The sequence below is a fragment of the Nelumbo lutea genome, chromosome 6 (assembly GCF_056320005.1).
Source record: "Nelumbo lutea isolate HS-2025 chromosome 6, American lotus-T2T, whole genome shotgun sequence".
NCBI classification, from domain to species: Eukaryota; Viridiplantae; Streptophyta; class Magnoliopsida; order Proteales; family Nelumbonaceae; genus Nelumbo; species Nelumbo lutea.
The window spans coordinates 52,421,548-52,446,390 of record NC_142689.1 but is presented as its reverse complement, the minus strand read 5'-3'; the positions used below and the strand labels follow the sequence as shown (position 1 = coordinate 52,446,390).

At 41.0% G+C, this 24,843-nt stretch overlaps 1 protein-coding gene, 1 non-coding gene and 1 pseudogene across 2 annotated transcripts; all 3 read left to right on the top strand.

Moving 5' to 3' along the window:
- Window positions 1-5,093: 5,093 nt before the first annotated feature.
- On the top strand, window positions 5,094-5,200 carry LOC148848900 (small nucleolar RNA R71). The gene has a single exon (XR_016101531.1). It is a non-coding gene; the product is annotated as a small nucleolar RNA R71 (small nucleolar RNA).
- Window positions 5,201-20,802: 15,602 nt separating this feature from the next.
- Window positions 20,803-21,990, top strand: LOC148848899 (uncharacterized). The gene has a single exon (XM_088951375.1). The coding sequence runs from the start codon at window positions 20,803-20,805 to the stop codon at window positions 21,988-21,990; it is 1,188 nt and encodes a 395-aa protein (XP_088807501.1).
- Window positions 21,991-23,844: 1,854 nt separating this feature from the next.
- LOC148848898 (U6 spliceosomal RNA) lies at window positions 23,845-23,933 on the top strand (annotated as a pseudogene).
- Window positions 23,934-24,843: the final 910 nt, after the last annotated feature.

The following is a 24,843-nucleotide window of genomic DNA, read 5'->3' as shown; positions in this document are numbered from 1 at the left end:
TCCCCTTTTCTCATGCATATATCAAATTGGGTCATTCACAAGAATAAAAACTTAACAAGTACATCAGTCTCCCTCAACTCATTGAATTCCTTCTTAAAAAAAAAAATCATCAAATAAATAGTAATGAACTTGAGGGGTTCCAGTCTTTTTTGGTTATGTCATTGCTTGCATATGTGTGTTGGGGTGAATGAGGTGCATGGTTTCAGCCCCCATACCCTAGCCTCGGGCTCACTCCCCCACACTTAAGATGAACATTGTCCTCAATGTTCGTAGTGTTAGGGGATCACACTTGCTAGAGCAAACTGAAGAAAAGAAAATGATGAACTGAGTCCTTAAAGAATTGGAATTTTGAGAAAAAAGATCTTTATTTTACTAACTAATATTCTAAAAAGATAAATGACAAAAAGATTCCTTAACTTATTCATGAGCAAGCATAAGAGATTATTGGTTATCAAGATAAACAGTGGATGGAGGGGGTACAGTACCGCCCATTAAATATGGTTTCAGGCGCTGACCATTTACTTTAAACGTGCCCTAAACCGGGTGGGTGAGTTCTATAGCCCCATGGGGAAAAACCTTTGAAATGGTAAAGGGTCCAGACCACCTGGATCTCAGCTTACCTGGAAACAAGCGGAGACGGGAATTATATAACAATACCTGTTGGCCTACATAAAAATCCCATCTCAGCAAGTTCTTATCATGCCAGTTTTTTATTCTTTCTTTATAAACTTTGGCATTCTCATAGGTGGTAAGTCTGAATTCATCCAATTCATTCAATTGCAATCACCTTTTAGCCCCTGTGGCCTGAATGTCAAAATTTAAGAATTTAAGAGCCCAATAGGCCTTGTGTTCCAATTCAACTGGTAAATGGCATGCTTTACCAAAGACCAATCTGTAGGGGGACATGCCAATGGGTGTCTTAAATGCAGTTCTGTATGCCCATAATGCATCATCTAATTTGATGGACCAATCTTTTCTGGCGGATGCTACGGTCTTTTCCAGAATTCTTTTGAGTTTCCTGTTAGCCAACTCCACTTGGCCACTGGTTTGAGGGTGATAAGGGGTAGCTAATTTATGTGTAATTCCATATTTCTGCATTAACCTCTCAAATTGGCTATTGCAGAAGTGAGTTCCCCTATCACTAATTATAGCTCGCGGAGTGCCAAATCGGGAGAATAGCTTCTTTAGGAAGTGTACCACCCTTCTTGAGTCATTTGTGGGTAAAGCCATGGCTTTTACCCATTTGGATACATAGTCAACTGCAACGAGGATGTACTTATTCCCAAAAGAATTCGGGAAAGGTCCCATGAAATCTATACCCCAAACATCAAAGATTTCACAGATTAAAATATTGGAAAGGGGCATTTCATTCCGTCGGGAAATGTTTCCCGATCTTTGGCATTTGTCACATGTGGACACATACCGATGGGCATCTTTGAAAAGTGTGGGCCAATAAAAACCTGATTGCAAAACCTTGGCTGCAGTGCGACTAGCTCCAAAATGACCTCCTGCTTCTTTATCATGGCAAAATTGGAGTACCGACTCCATCTCCTCCTCGGGGACACATCTCCTTATGATCTGATCTGCACACAATTTATACAAAAAGGGTTCCTCCCACAGATAGTATTTTACATCAGAAAGGAATTTCTTTTTCTGTTGATATGAAAGGTTAGGAGGAAGGACTTGTGCAGCTAGATAATTAGCAAAATCAGCATACCAAGGATATGAGTATTTCTGTATTGAGTACAACTACTCATCCGGAAATTCTTCTCGAATGTTGCTGGTTATCTCCTCTTTTGAGCTTACCGTGTCCAACCGGGAGAGATGGTCAGCAGACAGGTTTGTAGCACCCTTCAAGTCTCTAATCTCAATGTCAAACTCTTGCAATAAAATGATCCACCTGATCAGTCTTGGTTTTGAGTTTTGCTTGGTAAGCAAGTGTCTTAATGTCGAGTGATCTGTGTGGACAACAACCTTGGATAATATCAGATATGAATGAAACTTATCAAGTGCAAATATTACTGCTATCAGCTCATTTTCTGTGGTGGTGTAATTGAGTTGGGGTCCAGTCAAGGTTCTGCTAGCATAGTAAATTGGCTGAAAATGTTTGTTCATTCTTTGTCCTAAAACAACTCCTATAGCAAAATCACTCGCATCACACATTAATTCAAATGGGAGGGTCCAATCTGGTGCTACCATGATAGGTGCATGGATCAATTTGTCTTTCAAGATGTTGAAAGCATGAAGGCATTCAGTTGAAAATTCAAAAGGCACTTCTTTCTGAAGCAAGGTAGATAATGGCTTGGAAATTTTTGAGAAATCTTTAATAAACCTTCTATAGAATCCGACATGTCCTAAGAAACTTCTCAAAGAATGAACAGATGTTGGGGTTGGCAATTTTTCAATTGCCTCCACCTTGGCCTTGTCGACTTATATACCTCTTTGAGAGATCTTGTGTCCAAGCACTATGCCTTCTTGCACCATAAAATGACATTTCTCCCAATTCAACACAAGATGTGTTTCTTTACATCTAGTAAGCACCTGTTCCAGATTATTCAAACATGCATCAAACGAAGAGCCAAAAACTGAAAAATCATCCATGAAGATCTCAATAAATTTTTCAACCATATCAGAAAATATAGACATCACACATCGCTGAAAGGTTGCTGGGGCATTGCATAACCCAAAGGGCATCCTTCGGTATGCAAAGGTTCCATATGGGCAAGTAAAAGTGGTCTTTTCTTGATCTTCTGGTGCAATTGGGTATCTGGTTATACCCTGAATATCCATCCAAGAAACAATAATACTCATGCCCGGCTAGCCTCTCCAACATTTGATCCATAAATGGGAGAGGGAAATGGTCCTTCCGGGTGGCTTCATTTAATTTTCTATAGTCAATACACACACGCCATCCGGTAACGGTTCTAGTAGGGATGAGTTCATTTTTCTCATTTGGAACAACAGTCGTACCCCCTTTTTTGGGCACAACTTGCACAGGGCTTACCCAAGAACTATCAGAAATAGGATAAATGATCCCAGCATCTAACAACTTAATTATTTTAGCCTTTACTACTTCTTTCATGTTGGGGTTCAGGCACCTTTGGGGTTGAACGGAAGGCTTGCTGTCCTCTTCCATCAAAATTCTGTGAGTGCAGATTGATGGATTAATGCTTTTGATATCTTCTACCTTCCAAGCTATAGCATTTTTGTGTTCCCGCAGCACTCTTAATAATTTTTCTCTTTGTAAGGGATTCAGCGCTGCGGAAATTATCACGGGGAGATCTGATGGTTCCTCAAGGAAAGCATACTCTAAATGGGATGGTAATTGCTTCAGTTCAAGGGTGGGGGGTTCTTGGGGTGATGGCTTACCTGATGGTCCAGGCAATTTGCCTAAGTTCTCTAATTTAAGAAACCCCTTTCCCTTGAATTGAGGCTTATCGTTCAGGTATGCTATCATGAGGTTTATTTTTTCATTTTCTCCCTCTTCAAGTTCTTCCTGCTGGAGGCAGAGTTCAAGAGGATCAGTTATTCTACTTACCTGGAAGCATTCATCAATTGTCAATTCAATGGCATCAATCATAAAACAAGAATCATCACTAGAGGGTGCATGTTTCATAGCATCAGACATTTTAAAAATTATCTCCTCATCTTGTATCCTAAGGCTGAGTTGTCCTTGTTGGACATCAATCATTGCTTTCCCGGTAGCCAGGAAAGGTCTCCCTAGGATAAGCGGGACCTCCACATCTTCTTGCATGTCTAACACAATGAAATCAACTGGAAAAATGAATTTGTCAACTTTAACTAACACATATTCTATGATCCCCCTAGGATGTCTAATGGATCTATCAGCCAATTGTAATGCCACTCTAGTGGGTTGGGGTTCATTCATCCCCAATTTCTTGAAGATAGAATATGGCATTAAATTGATGCTAGCTCCCAGGTCACATAAAGCCTTTTCAATTTTTAAACTACCAATGGTACAAGGAATAGTGAAACTCCCTGGATCTTTGAGTTTCTGAGGCAGCTTGTTCAGAAGGATAGCAGAACATTCCTCATTTAATGCAACTATAGCCACATCTCCCAGTTTCCTTTTGTTTGCCAATAATTCCTTCAAAAACCTTGCATAGTGTGGCATCTGGGCTAAAGCATCAGCAAAAGGAATATTAATATGTAAACTTTTAAATATTTCAAGAAACTTACCAAATTCCTTCTCCAATTTTTGTTGCTTCAGCCTGTTAGGGAATGGAACTTGTGGTTATTGGTGCATCCCTTGTTGTGCTTCTGGTTGTTCCGTCTTCTGTTGTCAGGTCCCAGAGCTTGTTTCTGCCTTGGGTTCAGCCCAATCCTTCTTTTCTACCTCAGGCAACTATTTTCCACTTCTTAAGGTAATAGCTTGCACCTGCTCTCGTGGATTCACTTCCGTGTTGCTTGGAAGTGTTCCCGACAGTCTGGAAGAGATTAATTGTGCCAATTGCCCCACTTGGTTTTCTAGGTTTTTGATTGAGGCTTCCCGGTTCTGGAACCTAGTTTCTGCACCTGCTATAAATTTTGTCATCAGTTCCTCCAAATTGGATTTTGGTTCAGGCTGATGATAAGTCTGGTGGAACGGCTTGGAAATATGCTGATTTAGCCAGGACTGGTTTGAATGTCCCCTCCATCCTGGATGAAAAGTATGGTGACTCTGGTAACCCTGCTGTCTTGACGAATTGCTGACATAGTCAACTTGTTCAGTAGATGGTCTGACCTGATTGCCAACTTGGCAGTCTGTACTGATGTGGCCTCCCCCACACAATTCACAATTAAGAGGCTGCACATGCATGGCAGCTATCTGCATTTCATCTATTTTCTTACTGAGTGCTCCTATTTGTGCAGATAGTGCTGTATAAGTGTCAACATTATGCAAGCCTTGCTGCTTCCTATTTTGAGTTCTTTCCGAATGCCATTGATAGTTGTTGGCTGCCATTTCCTCAATAAGTGCATGGGCAACCTCAGGAGTTTTATTATTTATGGATCCTCCGGCTGCAGCACCTAATATGGTCTTATTTGAGTCAGTAAGACCATTATAGAAAGTCTGCACTTGCAGCCAAATGGGGAGGCCATGGTGAGGAACTCTCCTTAACAGCTCCTTGTATCGTTCCCATGACTCATATAAAGATTCCCCCTCTTGCTGGAAAAAAGTAGTGATGTCATTCCTCATTTTAGCAGTTTTAGAAGGGGGAAAATATTTAGAGAGAAAACGGCTAGCCATTTCGTCCCATGTGGCTATAGATCCTGCCGGTAATGAGTTCAACCAAGCTTTGGCTTTATCCTTCAAAGAAAATGGGAATAACCTCAGCCGGATGGCATCATCACTTACCCCATTGTGTTTGAAGGTGTCACAGATTTCCAAGAAGTTAGCAATATGGGCATTCGGATCCTCATGGGCCATACCACAAAACTGAACCATATTTTGTATCATTTGGATTATGGCCGGTTTAATTTCAAAGTTATTGGCAGCAATAGTTGGCCTGATAATGCTAGAGACAGTCCCGGTGAGGGTGGGCTTGGCATAATCCTTCATAGTTCTTTGTTCAGCCATTTCTTGTGCTTCTTGTCTGACTTGCCTAGCAGCTCTCAAACGGACACGGAGAGTCCGTTCAATCTCCGGGTCGTAAAGGATCTCTTCCAGTTCAGGTCTGCTTGTCATAAACTGTTAAAGTCAAAGCAATAAAAATGCCAATATTCACAAAAGAAAATAAATAACTAATCCTATCACATTGAAAATGTAAAGTGAATTATTGGAATACAAAAACCTACATCCTATCATGAATAAATGAAGCCGATTATACTAAAAGCAGATTTAAACCAATCATCTTATTCAAGGTTCCTTTATCTACATCCATCGATTGCAACATCTGAATTCAGACCCAATTTAGTTGAGTTCAGATCTACAAGTCTTTGGTATTGTTAGTCCAGAGAAATTAACAAATAATAATTCAGATTTGAGCTGGATATCTCATACACACTCATTTGTATACACTACAATATACATCCATTGAGGTTGGAATCAAGTCTGTGATGCTTTAGGGCTGAAATCAGATCTGATCTGAAAAATAATTTAAAAGGATCTGAAATAAACTAAAACCAGTCCTGAGTTAGGCTTGGGTTAAGGATTTTAAACTCTACAATTGAAGCTCAAACCTGTATAGCTGATGCATATCAAACACTTGCTAAGACCTGAAAATTGGGTCTGCAACGTTTGGTATTGCAAGCTATTCGGTCCATACAACTTTTGTAGAAATCTGAAATCAGGTCTACTAACTGTTGCACTATAGCAGCCCTGCTGCTATAGATCTGAATGCTAATAGAAAAATGGTGTGGAAGTGCCACTTTTGCATGAAATCTCTTGAGGCATAAAAAAAAATTCTCAGATTAAATATACTTTTCTTCAACCAAATCAGCTCAGATAGATCGGAGTACAAGTTATTTAATACAGCAAAGTATGCCCTGTATCCTGCTCTGTTCACAACCCCAGTTCAGATCTAGGTGATTGCAGATCCAAATTTCTTCAACCATGACTATCCAATTGTTTTTGGGAGATAGCAGATTTTTTTTTTGTAGGGTGTATTGGGGTGACGATAACCCCCAATTATCCTTTAAATTTACATCAGTTCAGGTCTGAGTTCAAGAGAACTCAGATCTGAACTGTTGCAGATCTGCTACAGCAGAACTCAGATCTGAACTCAGATCTGAGTTCTGATCTGAATCCTTGGTTTCCATTCTTTCGGTTATATGGTTCTTTCTCTCTCTTTTTTTTTCACTATCTAAATATATATATATTTTTTCTTTTTGTAATGAAAGAAAAGAATAATAAAGGGCTGAGAACAGATTTTTTTTTCTGAGTATTGCAGTTCTGCTATAGCAGAGTTCAGGTCTGAACTCAAGTCTGAGTTCGGATCTGAAATCTCAATTGCCTTACCTTCAGTTATTTCTACCAAATTGCCTTTGAGGAGTAGCAGAAGTGTCCTAGGGTAAATTGGGGTGGTTATGACACCCAATTCCCCTCAAAATTGCATCAGTTCAGGTCTGAGTTCAGAGGAACTCAGATCTGAACTGTTGCAAATCTGCTGTAGCAGAATTCAGATCTGAACTCAAATCTGAATTCTGATCCGAATTCTCAATTGCTCCTCTGGTTGTTCAAAAGATCTCCCTTTTTTTTTCATTTTATATATATATATATATATATATATATATATATATATTTTATGGAAAAAGAAATAAAATTCTGAAACACAAGCAATTCTTTTCGACTGAGTGTTGCAGATCTGAAATCTGCTGATCTCAGTGTCGAATGCAACTCAGATCTGCAACACTCATGTTTATGTGAATTTTTTTCTTTTTTTTTTCTTTTTCTTTTTTTTTGAAGGGAACAACACCAAGATTGAATATAAATCAAATATGTCTTTATTAAAATGAAACTGAGACCAGAAAAAGAAAGTAATCTACTTAAGAAAGAAGAAACATAACTACAGTAGTACAGCAGTTGCAGTCCAAGCTGAAATGAAAAAGTTAGCAAATTAACCCAACTATGAATGCAATGCTGAATGAGATCAGATTAAGAATGCTCAATGTTTCCTAATATTGCTTCTATAAATCCCCGGCAGCGGCGCCAAAATCTTGATATGTAGCTCATTGTAACACTAGCAAGTGCACTAGCCGTTCAAGTAATAAAGTAGTGAGTGAAGTATCGTTCCCACGAGGATTTAGGAAACAATTACCAATACTAAATTGAGCACTTCTTATCTGATCAACAAATAAATCAAAACTCTAATGAAAGCTAAGAAATCCTAAATTAAAATCTATCTAAATCATTGGCCCAATTGCCTTCAAATCAGGTTAGAAGAGTAAGCAGTAAATATCAATCTCAGAATTCAGCAATCTATCAATTTGGATCATTCGAATAAATCATGATTGAGCCTTGTTTTGGTGAAACCCCAAGGTCATGAACAGCCTCTCTCAAGCGCATGTTCATCCTATGCATGAGTGACGGTTCTTCTATCTCTAGCAAGAATCTAATCCCCATGCATGCATTTCTTCAAACACTTCTAAGGCATCAATTCAAATCTGAATTGATCACCAACTGAATTGTGCAAGTTATCTCTAACCTTGCACTCAATTCAGTTCTTGAATAGTAGATCTGAATTCCTAGAGTCTCTCTCAAGCACTCTAGGAATTCCAAGCTGTAGATTAATTCGGCCAATCTGAAAATTGCAGATCTGAATTCTCTTTCAAGCAATTCAGATCTTGCAATCTCAGATCTGAGAATTCAGATCTGAGTTTTGAAGGTTAGTTGGCCGGATTACTCTACAATAACACCCTTATTCAAGAAACTTCAAGTACAATTCATGACCATTTGAATGAATAAAAAAGAATTAGATTGTTGAACTGAAATTTTACAAGCTGAAATACATCAAGGAAGAATGGAAACAAGGAGAAAGAAGAAAGAAAATATAACAAAGAAACTGAATTCAAATCAAAAGAGAATGAAACTACAAATGATTTATTACAAAAGATCTTTGAATCACAAACCCTCAATTCGAACTCACCTTCTTCTTCTAGCTTGCTTGTCTTGAACTTCCTTCAGTCCTTCTTCTTCTTCTTCCTTGCGCCTAGCCTTCTTCTCTTCTCTTCTCTCAAGGTGGCCGAACCTATAAGAGTGGGAGAGCCTTCCTCTCAAGCAATTGAACAACTCTCCCCTCCTAGAGGCCTCCTTATATAGTTTTTCAAGGGGGCTCTTGCCCCTTCTTGAAGTCTCTAGAATTGGGTGTATTACACCCCTCATGAACCTTCTAGAGTGCTCCCTCCTTCTCTTTAAGAAACATCTAGGAGTTGCCGCCCCTAGCTCCCTTTGGGCTGCTATTTGGGCTACAACTTAGCTTGCTTTTGAGCTCATGTGGGCTACACTCTAGGCTGTTATTTGGGCTGAAAATGGGCTGGGCCGAAATTTCCTTCTTGCTAGGCTTCTTCCCTTGGGTTTTCCAAAGAGTTAGTTTCCACTACTTGGGCCGAATGAAACTCCCTTGCTCTCATGGCTGGGCCGGACTGAACTTGATAAATTTTGGGCTTTCTTTTCTTGCTTTTGCCTTCTTTTTGTTGAATTGGCTCCCCCTGAAATCTTTCTTGCAATCAAGCTAAAATAGGGCAAAATCTAATTAAACCAGCATAAAATTTCATGCAAAAACCTCATAAAATATAGATAAATTGTAGGTTCATCAAACTTCAGTTTGCAAACTAAGAAAACCAACTCGCCCAAACTCCCAAGCAGACAAGAAGTCCCAAAGAATAGTTTACTAATGACACTCCTGAAGCATTCGTAACTCGCTACAAAGTAGCTCGTGAATGGATCGCACGATCATTCCCCAGGAAGCTTCTATCTGACAGGTCGTACCAGTCTGATTGTGCCATATCACCTGACGGCGTAGTCTCTGTCCTTTCAGCAGTCTGCACCCATGTCTCTCAGTAGGTGGAGGCATGCCTGCCACCTTGGAGACGTGTCACTCGCCCAGGTAAGGAGTACGCCCCAACGGCCACCTGCGTAGCCCTGGCAGATAACGACTGTGGCAGGAGATTCGGTGGCGGTTACGTCCAATCCCCTAAGGAGCCCCTCAATAAAAGCCCTCAGAGCAGAGGAGAAACTTCTTCTGAAAATATAGACTAAAACATCTCTTGAGTACAGGAACACTACGCGACCTACACTCGTAGCCCTCGTTTTTCCTTTCATTTCCCCTACAAAGTACTAACTTAAGCATTGGAGTATTCCCACCGGGAAAACCCCCGGGAATCCTTCCTTTCATCTTCTCAGGTCTTGCCCGTTGCCAGCAAGGAGCCAGTCAGTGGTCAGCTATGAGTGCCCAGATCGCGCTACATCAATTATTTTTTTTAATTTTTGTATTTTATTATATATCTATTATATTTTCATTATAAACTTATTTTCAATGATTGTATACATTTTCTATAAATTTTCGATAATTATTGGAGATTAAACTATTGTTGTTTATTAGAGATTACACTATAAATTTAGTTGAAATTAGGAGTGTTCAATGATTGGTTCCGTTCAGTTGTAGGTTGTTTCGCCAACCAAATCGATCTGGTCAAGTTCGTAGTTTGTCACTTGAAATTGATTGACCATTATTGAAAACCCACCAACTCGGGTTGTATCAGTTTGGGTCTATTTTTGGTTTAGTTTGTTTGTTCAAAATATATAAACTTAAAAATTAACTTTAAATTTCATAAATTACAATGATATTATTAAAAAAATTACAAAAATTAATTCTATGATATAAAATATTTTAGACTAAGAAATATGGGAATTTTCCTAATTTCCAGTATTAAGAAATTAAATTTAAAATATAAAATATTAATATATATTTATTAAACCATAGCCGATTTGAAATACTATAACGCATTCTGCCCATTTGCACAATTTTAGATCTGGCCAATTTCGATTCAAGATTTGAACTTGGCTCTGATACCACTGAAGGTATGAGAGATCCATCATATGGTTGGTCGAACCCTGCAGAAAAGTTGGGCAAATTTTCAAAAATTTCTCTCTCTCCCACGTGGGAATCACATTCCCTATTTTAGAAAACTGCATTTTCAAGGATCAATCTTGAACCTAAACCGGACTAGATCTGAAACCATAAGATAGGAGAGGGAAATACCTGATACGGAGTAACAGTAACTCCCAATGAAGGTGTTCATGCCGAAGGAGATTACCAAAGACTGCTCCCACTAAAAATGACACAACGTAGGGTGGAGCAAAATCAGCAGGATGGCTCTTCAGCAAGAACCTGATTATTCCCCAAGAATCTGATGGAGGGCGAATGAGCACGACTTTAGACTACCTTTTTTGCCAAAAGGTGATATCAAGAACCCTTCTTGATTGCTCCTACATGTGGAGATCAAATTGGTAATGGCGACAATAGCAGGAGAAGGCAAGATCAGAAGATGGCGTCAGTTTAACTATATGTCGTCTTCTCTTTTGTATCAGTAAGACTGAAGGATAATTTGGGGTTCGCCCTCCTCCTCTATTTATAGCCTTAAAGAGGTTTTCCTAATCCCATTAGGAGTTTCCTAATCCCAATCTTGTATTTGGATCTGGACTCTCTTTAAGAGATAAGGATAATCCCTTATCTTATCTACAAATAAATAGCAGCCCTCCTAATCTAATTAAGAGTTTCCTGATCCAAATCTTTATTTGTATTTGGACTCTCTGAGTGGATAGGGACAATCCCTTATCCTATCTGCTGACCTAAATCCCAGAACCACCTCTCTTTAATTAATCTAATTATGCCAGTTCGAAATGGGCTTTAGGCCCATTAAGTCCATGTGCTCACCTATTCTCCAAACTGCTGCCTAGTTGGATATCTTTGTCTGGCATGGGACCCAAACATTGATCTACACATCAGCCACATGGGTTCAGCCCAACCTCTGTTACATGGCCTGGCTGAATTCACTATAAGAGACAGTGAACCCTGAAGGGATAGGAAATCCATCACATGGACGCCCAAAGATTGCAGAATAAGGGGGTGAATTCCATGAATTTTTCCCTCCCTTCATCTGGGAATCGAATTCCCCATTTAGAAAATCATATTTTCAATGATCATTCTTGAACCATAAACTGAACCATAAAGTACATCATTTTGATTAAAGCGAAGGGCATACAAAACTGTCTAACAAACCCCTGAGTCCATCACCATGGGCTCTTAATGGGCCCAACATTTACACTAAATGATCCTTGGGTCAAACCACCTTATAAAAACACAAGGACTATGGGCAGATGCAAGATTAGCCTATTAGACATTACCCTCAATGGTTTTACACTTAACCTCTCAGCCCATAATGATCAAACACTACCCGACAAGAGAGGACCCCTCCCTCGGCTGCAAGGTACAGTGTTGCACTCTCTACTCACATGGATCCCGGGAATTAAAACCTTTTGCAAACATTTTGAAACCATAATATATATATATATATATATATATATGTATGTATATATTTCTATATAAATATATTTTGCAAAACAAATTTCAATGGTTGAAATTGGTTGCCGGTAGCTTTGGTTTCCATCAGAAAGAGTGCATCCCTGATCATTCACTTTGTTTGACAAAGGGGCTGATCCTATCACTATGATCTTCCAATCAGATGAATTCTCAAACTGTCCCAACATACCCAGGTTTTGACCCCCTCTAAGGATCTCACTGATTGGCACATCAAAGACAGTCCAATCCGACACCTAGTGCAATATCATAATGGAGTCTAGGGGTCAGGTGTAACATTCCAGTTTTTCCCATCTATCTCCAAGGTCCAGGGCAATACTGGAATACTGGTCCATTTCAAGGTTTCAAGAAAACCCACAGTGCATGTACCTCAAGTCTCACCTTGGCATCTGAGACAAGCCACCCCAACCAACTTGGCGGCACATCAGTGTCAGCCTTGGTAGGATAAATCTCCCCAGATCTATCCAATGGTTGTGAAGATTCTTAATTAACATGAGTCTCATATGTGTCAAGTTTAAGGGTATTACACAGAAATACACCATAATAACATGAATCAAATATGTACTTTATTCATTTACATTAAATGTCATAAGGTACATCATTCTGATTGGAGCTAAGGGCATGCACTGTCTAATAGAATGTGGATCATTAGTATTTTAAGTTTCCTTTTATGTCGTTAGTTTAATAGTTACATGGCTCTTCCTTATCTTCGCAAGTAAGGTTTGTTTTTTTCTTCACCGTTAAAGAAAAGAAACCTTGTAATAGTCTTGCATCATGTAGTCAAGCACCCAAATAGAACCCACTTCCATTTAACAACCACCATTATGCTTCTTTTTCTTTCCTATTCATTTAGGTTTTAGTCCATTTTATTTATTTACTTTTTAATCTTTGCATTTGCATCAAATTAGAATTAAATCAGTCCTGCCATATTTGTTTTAGTTAGAATGTTAAACTATTTAGGACATCTTAATTATCTATTAGTATTTTTTTTTTGTCTTAATCCTCATTAACAACCCATTTAAGAATCGGTCCCACTATATTCATCTATGATCTTGTCTCTTTATTAGTTTTATTCTAAACCATTTGCTTTCATTAGGGATTTAAATAAAAAAAGTTTTATCTTCATTTTTCTTGCATTAGAAACTAGGGTGTTACTCTAATCCTCCTTTAACAGTTCTATCCTTAATACTTTAGATATACCAATCCAACCTATATTTTCAATTAATTTAGTCTTCTTTTATAAATAGCTGCATCAATTTTTGTTTTAATGTTTTTTTAGTTCTTAGTGAATTAATAGAGTGGTTCATTTCACTCATATAGTTCTTTTAAAAAAAATGTCACTTGTTCACTAGTTTGCATAGATCGATTTTTGTCCCTTCTTGTCCTAGTTCAGCTCATCATCACTTAGCTAGTCCATCATTTCTATAGTTTTTTTAGTTGTTTTTCTGGATGCAGGAAAAGGGGAGAACTCGGGGTGTACTCGAGGGGTATTGAGTGACAAATTGATTAGGATCCGATGACTTCTGATACGAGGAGGATTTCTATTTATGGTGGGGATCCTGAGATCCTAAAAGGTAGGAGATGAGGATATTCGCTCTGCATCCGGGAAGGGAATATTTGATTTGCTGTCAATTATTGGGTGCGCTACTAGGGTATCGCCACGTGTCTCATGAGGATCTTCTTAGGGATTGGCTTTCCTTTTCCTTGAGATCTCTCATTACTCACGTGTAGTACTACCTTTTTGCACGTTATAGCTAATCCTATGTGGCGACGATGACATCACTGTTTGGCGGTTAGTGCTTTTGATGATTCCATGTGGTGGCTTGTAAGGTCCTTTGCTGTCGTGGGTCTGTGTGCGTCTGGGAAAATGCAGGCCTCATTGTGGGCTCGGCCTACTGTCCCTTCTAATATGTCGTCAAGAGCGGGCTCATGGGCCATGAATTCATCGCATGTCATAGCTGGTGTAGCTTCATCACACACTTAGGTGGGCTTGGGTCCCTTGAACGGGTCCCTCTAGGGTTTCTTTAGCTTCAGGCACTGACTATACTCGGTAGACCATGGGTTTATCACGGTTTTGCTTCATGTATTGCGAGTTCAGCGTAGAGGTGACAGTGTTCCACAAGTTCATCGTAGCATAGGGGTTGATTGCGAGTATATATATATATATATGATTCCAAAGCCCTAGCAACCCCGAGCACTCTATACCGCATGCTCCATGTGAAGGCCCTAGCAACCCCAGGCGCAGCTCAAAGCCCTGGCAACCCTGAGCACTTTATGCCACATGTTCCATGCGAAGGCCCCAGAAACCCCAAGCACAACTCAAAGCTCTGGCAACGTCGGACACTCTATACCGCATGCTCTATGGGAAGGCCTTGGCAACCCCAAGCGCAACTCAAAGCCCTAGCAACCCTGGACACTCTATACCGCATGCTCCATGCGAAGGCCCTGACAACCCAAAGCCCAACTCAAAGCCCCAACAACCCCAGGCACTCTATACCACATGCTCCATGTGAAGGCCCTAGCAACCCCAAGGGCAGCTCAAAGCCCCGGAAACCCCCGACACTCTATAACGCATGCTCCATTAGAAGGCCCTGGCAACCCCAGGCACAACTCAAAGCTCTGAAAACCTCGGGCACTCTATGTCACATGCTCCATGTGAAAGTCATGGCAACCGTAGGCACAAACAAAGCCCTGGAGACCCTAGGCACAAGCAAAGCCCTAGCAACCCCAGGCATAGATAAAGCGCTAGCAACCCCAGGCATAGACAAAGCCCTAATAACCCCAGGCACAAACAAAGCCTTATCAACCCTAGACACAATCAAAGCCCAGGCAACCCCAGGCACAGATAAAGCCCTGGAAACTCCAGGCACCACCAAAGCCCTGGTAATTCTAGGTACAACCATACCTCCATGTAACCATTGGGAGGCTACGTTGATAACATGTATGCCTCCTATCCAATTTATAAATACAGATACTCTGTCTAATTGTGATGAACTAAGGGAAGACAAACTTCACATGCCCCTACATTGACGATAAAACTCCACTAAAGAACATCACTCCACTTCCCCAAACATGGTTGCGATGAAACTCTAACCTATGCTACTTATTTGAACTATGACTAAACCCAAACTGTATTGCCCATAAAGGGCATCACCTTCTTAAGGCACAACAACCATTGATCCTTGTGTGTGTAGAAAAACTGCATTCCCCTACAAAGAAAATCAAACTTCCCTTTCTATGAAAACATTAATTTATTATTTACATAATGTTATTTGGGATAACTCCTTCGCATCCGATAGTATCTCAGAGTGACAAAATAACACTGTTTGATTTATCTAACGGTTTGTGATAAAGTTTACTGTTCCTGTGTTAATACTTGATTGCGATAAAGTCCAACGGGCACTCGACTCTAGAAATACTCAAATTTTATTATTGATGTTACCTAAACACCTGCAAAGTCACTTCCAATGTCAGTGTACACTTGCAACTTTCTTTTCAATGACATTTAACACTTGCGCTGAGCCTCCAAACCAAGGGGCACACACGATTTCCTTTTCTATAGTTGTTCGTAGTTAAAAGCTAATTACACTCGCAATGGTGCTCGATTGCGATTAACTCTAGAATTCTTATGAAAAATACTTATTTGTGACGGGGTGCACAAAATGACCATCTTTAAATGATTTGATTACGATTCAACATTTACGCTGATACAAGTTGCGATAAAAATTCACATGTGACATCCAAGCCGCATTACCTACAACTTTGATTCAAGAACTTTCTTACAAGTTAATATGTGATAAAGTTTTATTGCAAGATCAAAAATTTTGGGTGAGTGACAAAGTTCTCTAGGAAGTCATTATGAAGGTTCTCTCTTCTAGAAGCTCTAATACAATGAGAAAGATTTCCTCTACGTTTAAACTTGCTATGTATTAGAAACCGAACATAATACGCTAAGGCCAATAGTCCACTGACACTGTGATAAAAGCATTAGCGCAAAAGCACTTAGAAACTGGCACGTTTATTAAAATTGTTTACATCTATAGGATGTACAGGTCACCCAGACCCTCAAAGAACACTCAAACAATAAAAGTAACACCACAAAAGCACTTACGAGTAGCTTGCAATCAACCCCCACGCTACGATGAACTTATGGTACACCTCCACCTTTGTGATGAACCCGCAACACATTAAGAAAAACCGCGATAAACCCACAGTCCACCAAGTCCAATCAATGCTCGGACCTAAATAAACCTTAGAAATACCCGTCCAAGAGAACCAAGCACACATGAGCGTGGGATGAAGCCACATCTGCTATGACGTGCGATGAACTCACAACTTGCGAGCCCAATCTGTATGACAAGTTAGAAAGGACAGTAGGCCGAGCCCACTATGAGGCCCGTGTGTGCTCGGACATACGCGAACCCACGACAAGAAGGGACTTTGCGAACCACCACGTGGAATTGACAAGGTACCAACCCCCAAACAGTGACATCACTGTTGCTGCATAGGATTATTTATGATGCACACAAATATAGTAGCACACATGAGTAATGTGGGATCTCAAGGATAAGGATGAGCAATCCTTGAGAAGATCCTCATGAGACACGTAGCGATACCCTAGTAGTGCATCCAATAATTGACAACGAATTCCCTTTCCCAATACAGAGTGAATATCCTCATCTCCTACCTTTTAGGATCTTGTGACCTCTTCCATAAATAGAGATCCTCCTCACATTACAACTCATCTAATCCTAAGATTTTACCATCTAGTACTCTTGAGTATGCTCTAACTCTTCTATCGTGTAACCCATACCTAAAAGCCCCGTTCTTCCTTTCTTATGGGCCTTCATTTGTCTTTTAAAGAGACCGCTCCCCAACTAAGCCTTGCCCCACCTATAGTAGAATCTTTGGTTCATCTTTGATCACAGAGAATGGCCTCAAGGAGAATCAACCTCACCACCATCCCTAAGGAGCAGAACACCAACCTCGGAGCTGAAAACCAGCCCAAAATGCAAATGCCCATCTAAGCGGATATTGAGATCTTGTCAAACAAGGTCTATGGATTTTAGGCGTTCTTTGAAGAATGGTTCAGAAAACTCGAAGAGAGCCAGGAGGAGACAAGGATCGCTCTCCAGATCCTACTCAACTATTCGGACCTAGCTGAATAGACCCCTGCCGCTACTATTCCCAGTGTCCTGAATTCCATCCCCAACCCCAGTCGCCATGCCTCTAACCCTACACCCACCATTCCAAAACAGCCCAACAGAGCCAACCTGACTCCAACTCAAATAGGTCACCAGACTGCCCACCAATTTCACACCTTCCCCCATACCGACCTGATAATAGAAGCCCCTCTAAGCCAGGATGAGCTGAGGGAATATGTCTAGGGGCTGATAGTCAAAAGCCACAACCGGGTCTAGGATCGACCATCTTAGAAGCCCTACTCCGATTGCATCCTATACAATTCCTACCCTATCAGTACACCCCTCCCCAACAATGACCTCAGTACAATGGACAGATAGGTAGAACATAGGAGCACATCAGCAAGTTTGAGGACATCCTCATATCCTTCATTCTTGATGGAGACCTCAAAGTGCAAGAGTTTTCGAAGTCGCTAACCGGCCCAGCGTTCACAAGGTTCGTAAGTCTCACTCTTGGAGCATCGATTCATGGGGTGAATTATCCAAGAATTTCAAGTCAAAATGGTTCACCTTAGAAAGGAAACTGACAATGGCTGATTTACGGAATATAGAGCAAGGACCAGGAGAAGATCTCCTGGCCTACATCATAAGATTCTATAAACTTAGCCATTCTATCTTTAATGAGCATGCCACTAAAAGAAGTTTTGTGGAATAGTGCGTTCAGAGTATGCGCCCTACCTATAGAATCGACATTGAAAACATCGAAGTCAAAACCTTTAGCCAACTCTGGAAGTGTGCGGAGAGAACAACGTGAACTGTCAAAGACACCTCCCCCGTACAACAGAAACGAGGCGTATGTAGTCAACAGGAGACCCAAGAACAACGAAGGAGCCAGACAGGGGTCGTATCAGCGAGACAGTGCCCAAGGGAAGAGAAACCCACTGCCACCCCCTCTCTTCTCCTGCACAAGGGAGGAGGTGGTCATGATCATGAACAAGCTAGTAGAAGATAGGGTCATCAGCCTATCACTGCCACTACCAAGAGTAGACCCAGAGAAAGACAAGCGTGGAGGAAGGTGGTGTAACTACCGTCAGACACCACACCATGACTTAATGGATTGTTTCACCCTAAGGAGGATATTCACGCAGAATGTAAAGTTAGACCAATTCGTAAAGAAAGACCCAGCCTGCGTGAAAACAAATCCCCTCCCAGCCCATACCCAGGGAGGTAGCATCAACATGGTCGGGGCATTCTGGCACCCTCTATAACCCTACAGTCACGACCACAGCAGCGTAGAGTTCACAATGGAGGACATGTTGGCCGTTGGCCCTCATCACAACAGACCCCTATACATCATGGTGAAGATAGGGGGTTTCTACATGAGAAGATCAATGGTCAACCCAGGAAGTTCTGTTAACCTCATTTTTATCCATACACTAGAATTAATGAATGTTCAAAAGGAGGACATCAAAGGATTGCCTTTAGAAGTAATAGACTTCAACGGGAATTCATCTATCACCGAAGGCCCATTGAGCTGCAAGTTGTGATCATGCCATTTACCATAATGCAAGTGTTCCAGGTAATCCCGGGAAGGACTTGCTATCACGCCCTCTTGGGGTGAGGGAGATCAATGCATCAAAGCCAGATACTGAGGGAGATCAATAAGGATCCTAACCACTAGGGCCATGTTCAATAAGTCCGAGACACACCTCCAAGATGCCATCTACTTTACGGATTTAGTAGAAGACGACAAAACAAGGATAGCCAAAGTCAAGGGAATAAAGTTGCCACACCCACCTGAGGGAAAACCTGTAGGAACATTGGAACGATGAAAGAGAAATAGATGCATCCGGATGACAGGAGACGACAGGAAGGAATACTACACCATCGTCAAGGACCACAAGGATGACGAACCACCCATAGCCAAGGAAGCAATTTCCAATATGATCTTATAACTTATTCAACATAGCCTTATCGTAGCATGTACTAAAAAATGTTGAAGGGGGGTTCAGCCCCAATCTATTATCGATGTTTTTCAAATCAAATACATATTTTAATTGCCACAAAAATTCATTGCATTTCTCTAACGGAAGACTCTAAGTAATGTCTCAACCAGTACCATTTCACCACATCGCAAATCGATGTTGCCATAGTCATACCATCAAGCAATAATCCAACCATTGAACATGGCATAAAGGTATAACATTTGAAACACATGCCCATATAGACATGAAATTCCCAAAATTTGAGACAAATAATAACTTGAACAACCTTAGGAGTCGAAAGAAGATATATTGGAATACTGCGATGAGGTCAAAGTACCTCCAAGGTGCATGATGGATTCCATCAATATGGTCGAGGAACTGTTGGAGGAGATCAACCTAGCAACTGACAGAACAAATAAAATACCTTTATACATATCCGCTAAGCTAGCAGCCGAGGGCAGAGGAAAACTCATTGCACTTTTAAAAGGTAAAGATGTACCTTATCGCAGAAACTTTAAAGTCCAAAACCAGCCTAACCCACGTCTCTCTCTCGCAGAATTTCAGGATGTATTCTCCTAGTCATACAACTAGATGTCGGGACTAGATTTAGAACTTGTTCACCAGTCCTTATGCATAGATCCCAAATTCTGGCCAGTGAAGCAGCCACAAAGGATCTTTAAGCTAGAAATGACTCTAAAGATCAAAGAGGGAGTCGAACAGCTTTTGAAAGTAGGCTTCATCAAACCTATAGCACATCCTCAGTGGCTCGCCAAGAGCTCTTCTCCTTCTTAGATGCCTACAGTGGATACAACCAAATCTTCATGGATCCCGTAGAAGTACCCCACACATCCTTCATGACACCCATAGGAAACTTATATTACAAGATGATGCCCTTCGGCTTGAAGAATACCAAAGCCATATAGAAGAGAGCAATGACTAGTGTCTTCCATGACATGATCCACAAGGAAATGGAGTATTATGTGGATGACATAGTTGTCAAAGCAAGGAGAAGAGAAGAGCACTCAGAGGTTTTGAGAAAGGTGTTCACAAGATGCAAAGAATTCAAGTTAATATTGAACCCACTAAAGTTAGCATTTGGGGTACAGTCCAAAAAGTTCCTAGGCTACCAGGTAGATCAGACCGGGATACACCCAGACGAAAGCAAGCTCAAAGCCATCTTAGATCTTCCGCCACCAACGAACGAGTCCTAGTTAAAAACATTCCTAGGAAAGGTCTCATATTTAAGAAGGTTCATCCCCCTTGCGCACGTAGCTCTGCCATTGATGAAATTAGCCAAGAAATTTAGTGAATTCAGATGGACTCAGGAGCATCAAAATACTTTTGAGCAACTAAAGGCAACACTGGATAGGGTACCAACAATGTTACTTCCCAAAGACGGGCATAATTCAAAATATGCATTGCAACAGGGATAGAGGCCATTGGATGCCTACTAGCATAGGAGGATGAGGGCAAAGTGGAAGTCACCATATATTACACTAGTAGGACCCTCAAACTAACAGAAAAGAACTATTCCCACATTAAGCAATAGTGCCTGGCCCTGGTTTTTGCTACACAGAAATTTAGGCACTACATCCTAGGGCAAAAGGTGAGTATGCGACAGACCCAATCAAGTTCTTCATGGATAGACCTCCTCTTTTTGGCAAACTCGTCAAATGGATGATGCAACTCAATGAGCATGCGATAGAGTACACACATCCTAGAGCCGTTAAGTGTCAGGCTACAACGGATCTACTAGCCACCTTCCCATTGAGCCTTGGCTTTCCCATATTAGAAGAGGTCCCTGTAGTCACACCCATGATTTCCCTAGTTGAAAGTAGAGAGTGGATCTTAACCTTTGACGGGAGTAGCATGAGCACATTGGCCAACGTTGGAGTAACCTTAACGTCCCCTGACGGACAAATCTCTGCTTACTCATTTAAACTTCAATTCCCCTATTCCTACAATATAACAAAACATGAAGAATTGGTCATCGTCCTGATAAAAGCAATTGAGGCCGGCACAAAGAAGGTAAAGGTAATTGGTGATGCCAAGTTGGTGATTGGACAGCTCGACGGAAGCACAACGGTGAAGGAGCTAACCATCCTACCATATAGGACCCTAATCCATATGCTAGTCCACAACCTAGACGTAGACTTCAAACATCAAAATAGAGACAAAAACATGTTTGCTGATGCATTAGCTACCTTAGGGTCCAAGATGCAAGCTAGTCTAGAACCAATATGGATTACCATCCAATTAGTTGACAAGAAATCAACTTACACCCTGAGGGACCGAGTGGAAGATGAGGAACAAATAGTAGTTGGCGATTGGAGGTACGAAGTAATACAGAAGCTAAAAAGTCAGGCCATAGGGACACAAGACATCAGGTTAATCCCAAAGTTTCGACTGGGGAATGGGGTGTTGTATCCCAGAGAATTAGACAATGTAAGGACAAGGTGCCTAGGCAAGTCAGAGGCGGAATCAATGCTGAATGAAGTTCATAAGGCTAGTTGTGGGGATGTCACAAGTACCCTATTCTGTAAACTGCAAAGTTTAGGGTATTATTGGCCCACAATGAAGTGGGGCTCTGCTAAGGTACAAAGTGAATGCGACAAATGCATCCCACAGATAGATGACAAAGAATGTTTAGTAGTCCACGATGAGGATTGGAGGAGGATGTACATGGAATACCTGCACGAACACACACTCCCATCGATATCCAGTTGTGGAGGAAGCTACTATTTAAAGTCAAGAGGTTCTACCTCCAAGACGGAGTGTTGTCAGGAAATCGCATGCAAGAAAACCTTTGTGATGCTTAGCCGGTGAAGAGATCAATGATGTACTAGAAGCAGTTCATAGTTTTGAACCTACAACCCAACAGGGCCAGGTTGCTCTACATAACCACATCCTACACCTCGGTTTCTATTGGCCGAATATAATGGAAGACATGCAATGGCATGTGCGCCGATGTCCTAAGTGCCAAATCCACAACGAAAAATCCACAAGTCTTCCAATAGCCTACATCTAGTCATTACACCCTAGCCCTTTTACACTTGGGAGGTAGACCTCATAGGAAAGATACACCCACCCTCTAGGGGGAACTGTTTCATCATCATAGCCATAGTCTACTTCACTAAGTGGGCAAAAGCCATTCCCCTACGACAAATCTGTGCTGATATTGACCGATAACAACCTGCCCCTAAAAAATCAAGTAGTAACCTCCTAGGGCAGTACGGAGCAAGATTGGGAACATCTATGACATATTACCCCCAGGGAAACGGTCAGTCAGAGGCCACAAATAAGACACTACTAAGAATGTTGAGCAAAACAGTGGTCGATAATCAATGGGATTGGGCAGACAAGCTATCAGAAACACTTTGGGCTTATCACACATTTATCAAAAGTACATAGGCAACACCCTACTCCTTAGTTTATGGTCAAGAAATAGTACTCCCAACAGTGATAAAAGTTATATCTACCATGGTAGCCTTCGCAATGGGTAAGAAGATTAGGCCAGAAGACTTAGATGCACTACTTATAGATAGACTCAAGGTAGTAGATGAAATTAGAGATACAGCCTCGTAGAAGCAAAGCAAATACAAATAGGCCCTAGCTAACAACTTTAATAGACGCTTAAGGCCCAAAAGCTTCAAAGAGGGAGATAAAGTATTGAAGATAACTCTCAATGTCAGACAAGGCAAGTCTGCGAGAAAGTTTGCACCAACATGGGAAGGGCCCTGCTTGATAAAAAAAGCCCACCGTTTGGGCTATTATGTACTAAAAACTGTAAGTACAAGCGAAGATGATTAAACCATAAATGGTTACTGGTTGAAACCTCACTTTGATTAGCTATGTACTTCTATAACCACACAAGCCAATGTACATGTTTTATGAATAAATCTACAATGTTTTACATGACCTTTCTTCAATCACTCTTTGCTTAAGGCGAAGTCTAGCATTATCATTATGATAAAGTTGCCCTACCCTTCAATTAAGAATACATGCATTTGTGACAAAGTGAATTACTCTTTTACTTGCTTATGTACATGTCTTGTTCATAACCCTAATCTGTCAAAATGAATGATCACTCTTTTATTTGCTTACATACATATCTTATAACCATACAAGATGTTTTGTTTTACTCTTAAAGCCCTGGCAATCCCAGTTACTACATGCTACATGCTTCATGCAAAAGCCTTGGACACCTCAAGCACCTCAGTAAGCCCTGGCACCCCAGGCACACTACAAAGCCCTGGACACCCCGGGCACCTCAGTAAGCCTTGACACCCCAGGCACACTCCGAAGCCTTGGAACACCCCAAGCACATTAGTAAGACCCAGCACCCCAGGCACAGACAAGCCCTGGCAACCCCAGGCACAGACAAAGCCCTAGCAACCCCAAGCATGAGACAAAGCTCTGGCAACCCTTGGCACACCTAAAGTCTTGGCAAACCCAAGCACAGCCCCACCCCCATGTAACCACTAGGGGGCTTTCTCGATGGCAGAAGTGATTCTTGCTCAATTCATACAAACACTCTATCTAATTGCAATGAACTAATGGAAGATAAACTTCATCTATCTCTTCTTTACATTGACAATAAAACTTCGCAAACAAATAGCACTTCGTTCCTCCATACATTGTTGTGATGAAAACCCAACCTATGCTACCTACTTATACCATGATTCAACCCAGCTAACAATAAAATTGGAATGATACAGGGAGATTGGCATGACCCCTGCACAAGGATGGCACACGTCCATTAAATCATTAGGGGGATCCATTGACAGAACGCATGACCCCCCACTGAAATTCATAAACACAGATACCCACTCCCATAGCAAAATCTGGGAGACCAAATTTCACCCATGCAACATTGACAATAATATGTCACTTGCACTAACGATCGCAATAGACTTAGCGTCCATTGCACAACTCATCAATAGTTTGCGATAAGGTGACAGCCCACACCACTTGGCTTTTCTAAATAACCCGCGATAAAGCGACATTATGTTTGCCTTCAATTACGATAAAGCCGACTTGGGAATTCGTTAACTTACGCCCACCGCTACATCTCTAATGATTGATGATAACTCTGTAGTTTGATGTCTTAAGGGCATCATTTTAAGGGTATTTTGGGCCTTAGAATAGTCAAAATGTCCCATTTTCCTAGTTAAATTCAATATTGTGACCTTAGAAGGTTTCTGTGCAAATCTTGTGAAAAAATGGGAAGTTTCATGGCTGAAATGCAGTTTTTGGGAAGCTGGTGTGAAGTCCAGCTAAGAGAGGGGGTGTTTTTGTGAAAAACTCAGCATAGGAGGGCGCCTCCTATCTGCTAAATCTAGAATGGTGCCCCTCCTACTGTATTAGAATGCTCCCCTCTCCTTAGAAAATCGTAGGACGCCTTTCCACTCCTTTTCATCCTTATCAAACCCTAGCTGCCCCTATCTTCTTAATCTTCACCTTCCATCCCTTCTAATCTCCACCATTCATTCTAGGGCACTTTCATTTTAGATTTTTTGTGTATTTACTATAGTAGCAAGTGCACTAGCCGCTCAAGTAATAGAGTGATGAATAGAGTATCGTTTCCCACGATGACTTATGCATCAACTACTAGTAATATATCAGCATTCTATTATCTGATAAACCGAATTGTATATCTAACCTAAAACTGAATTCCTA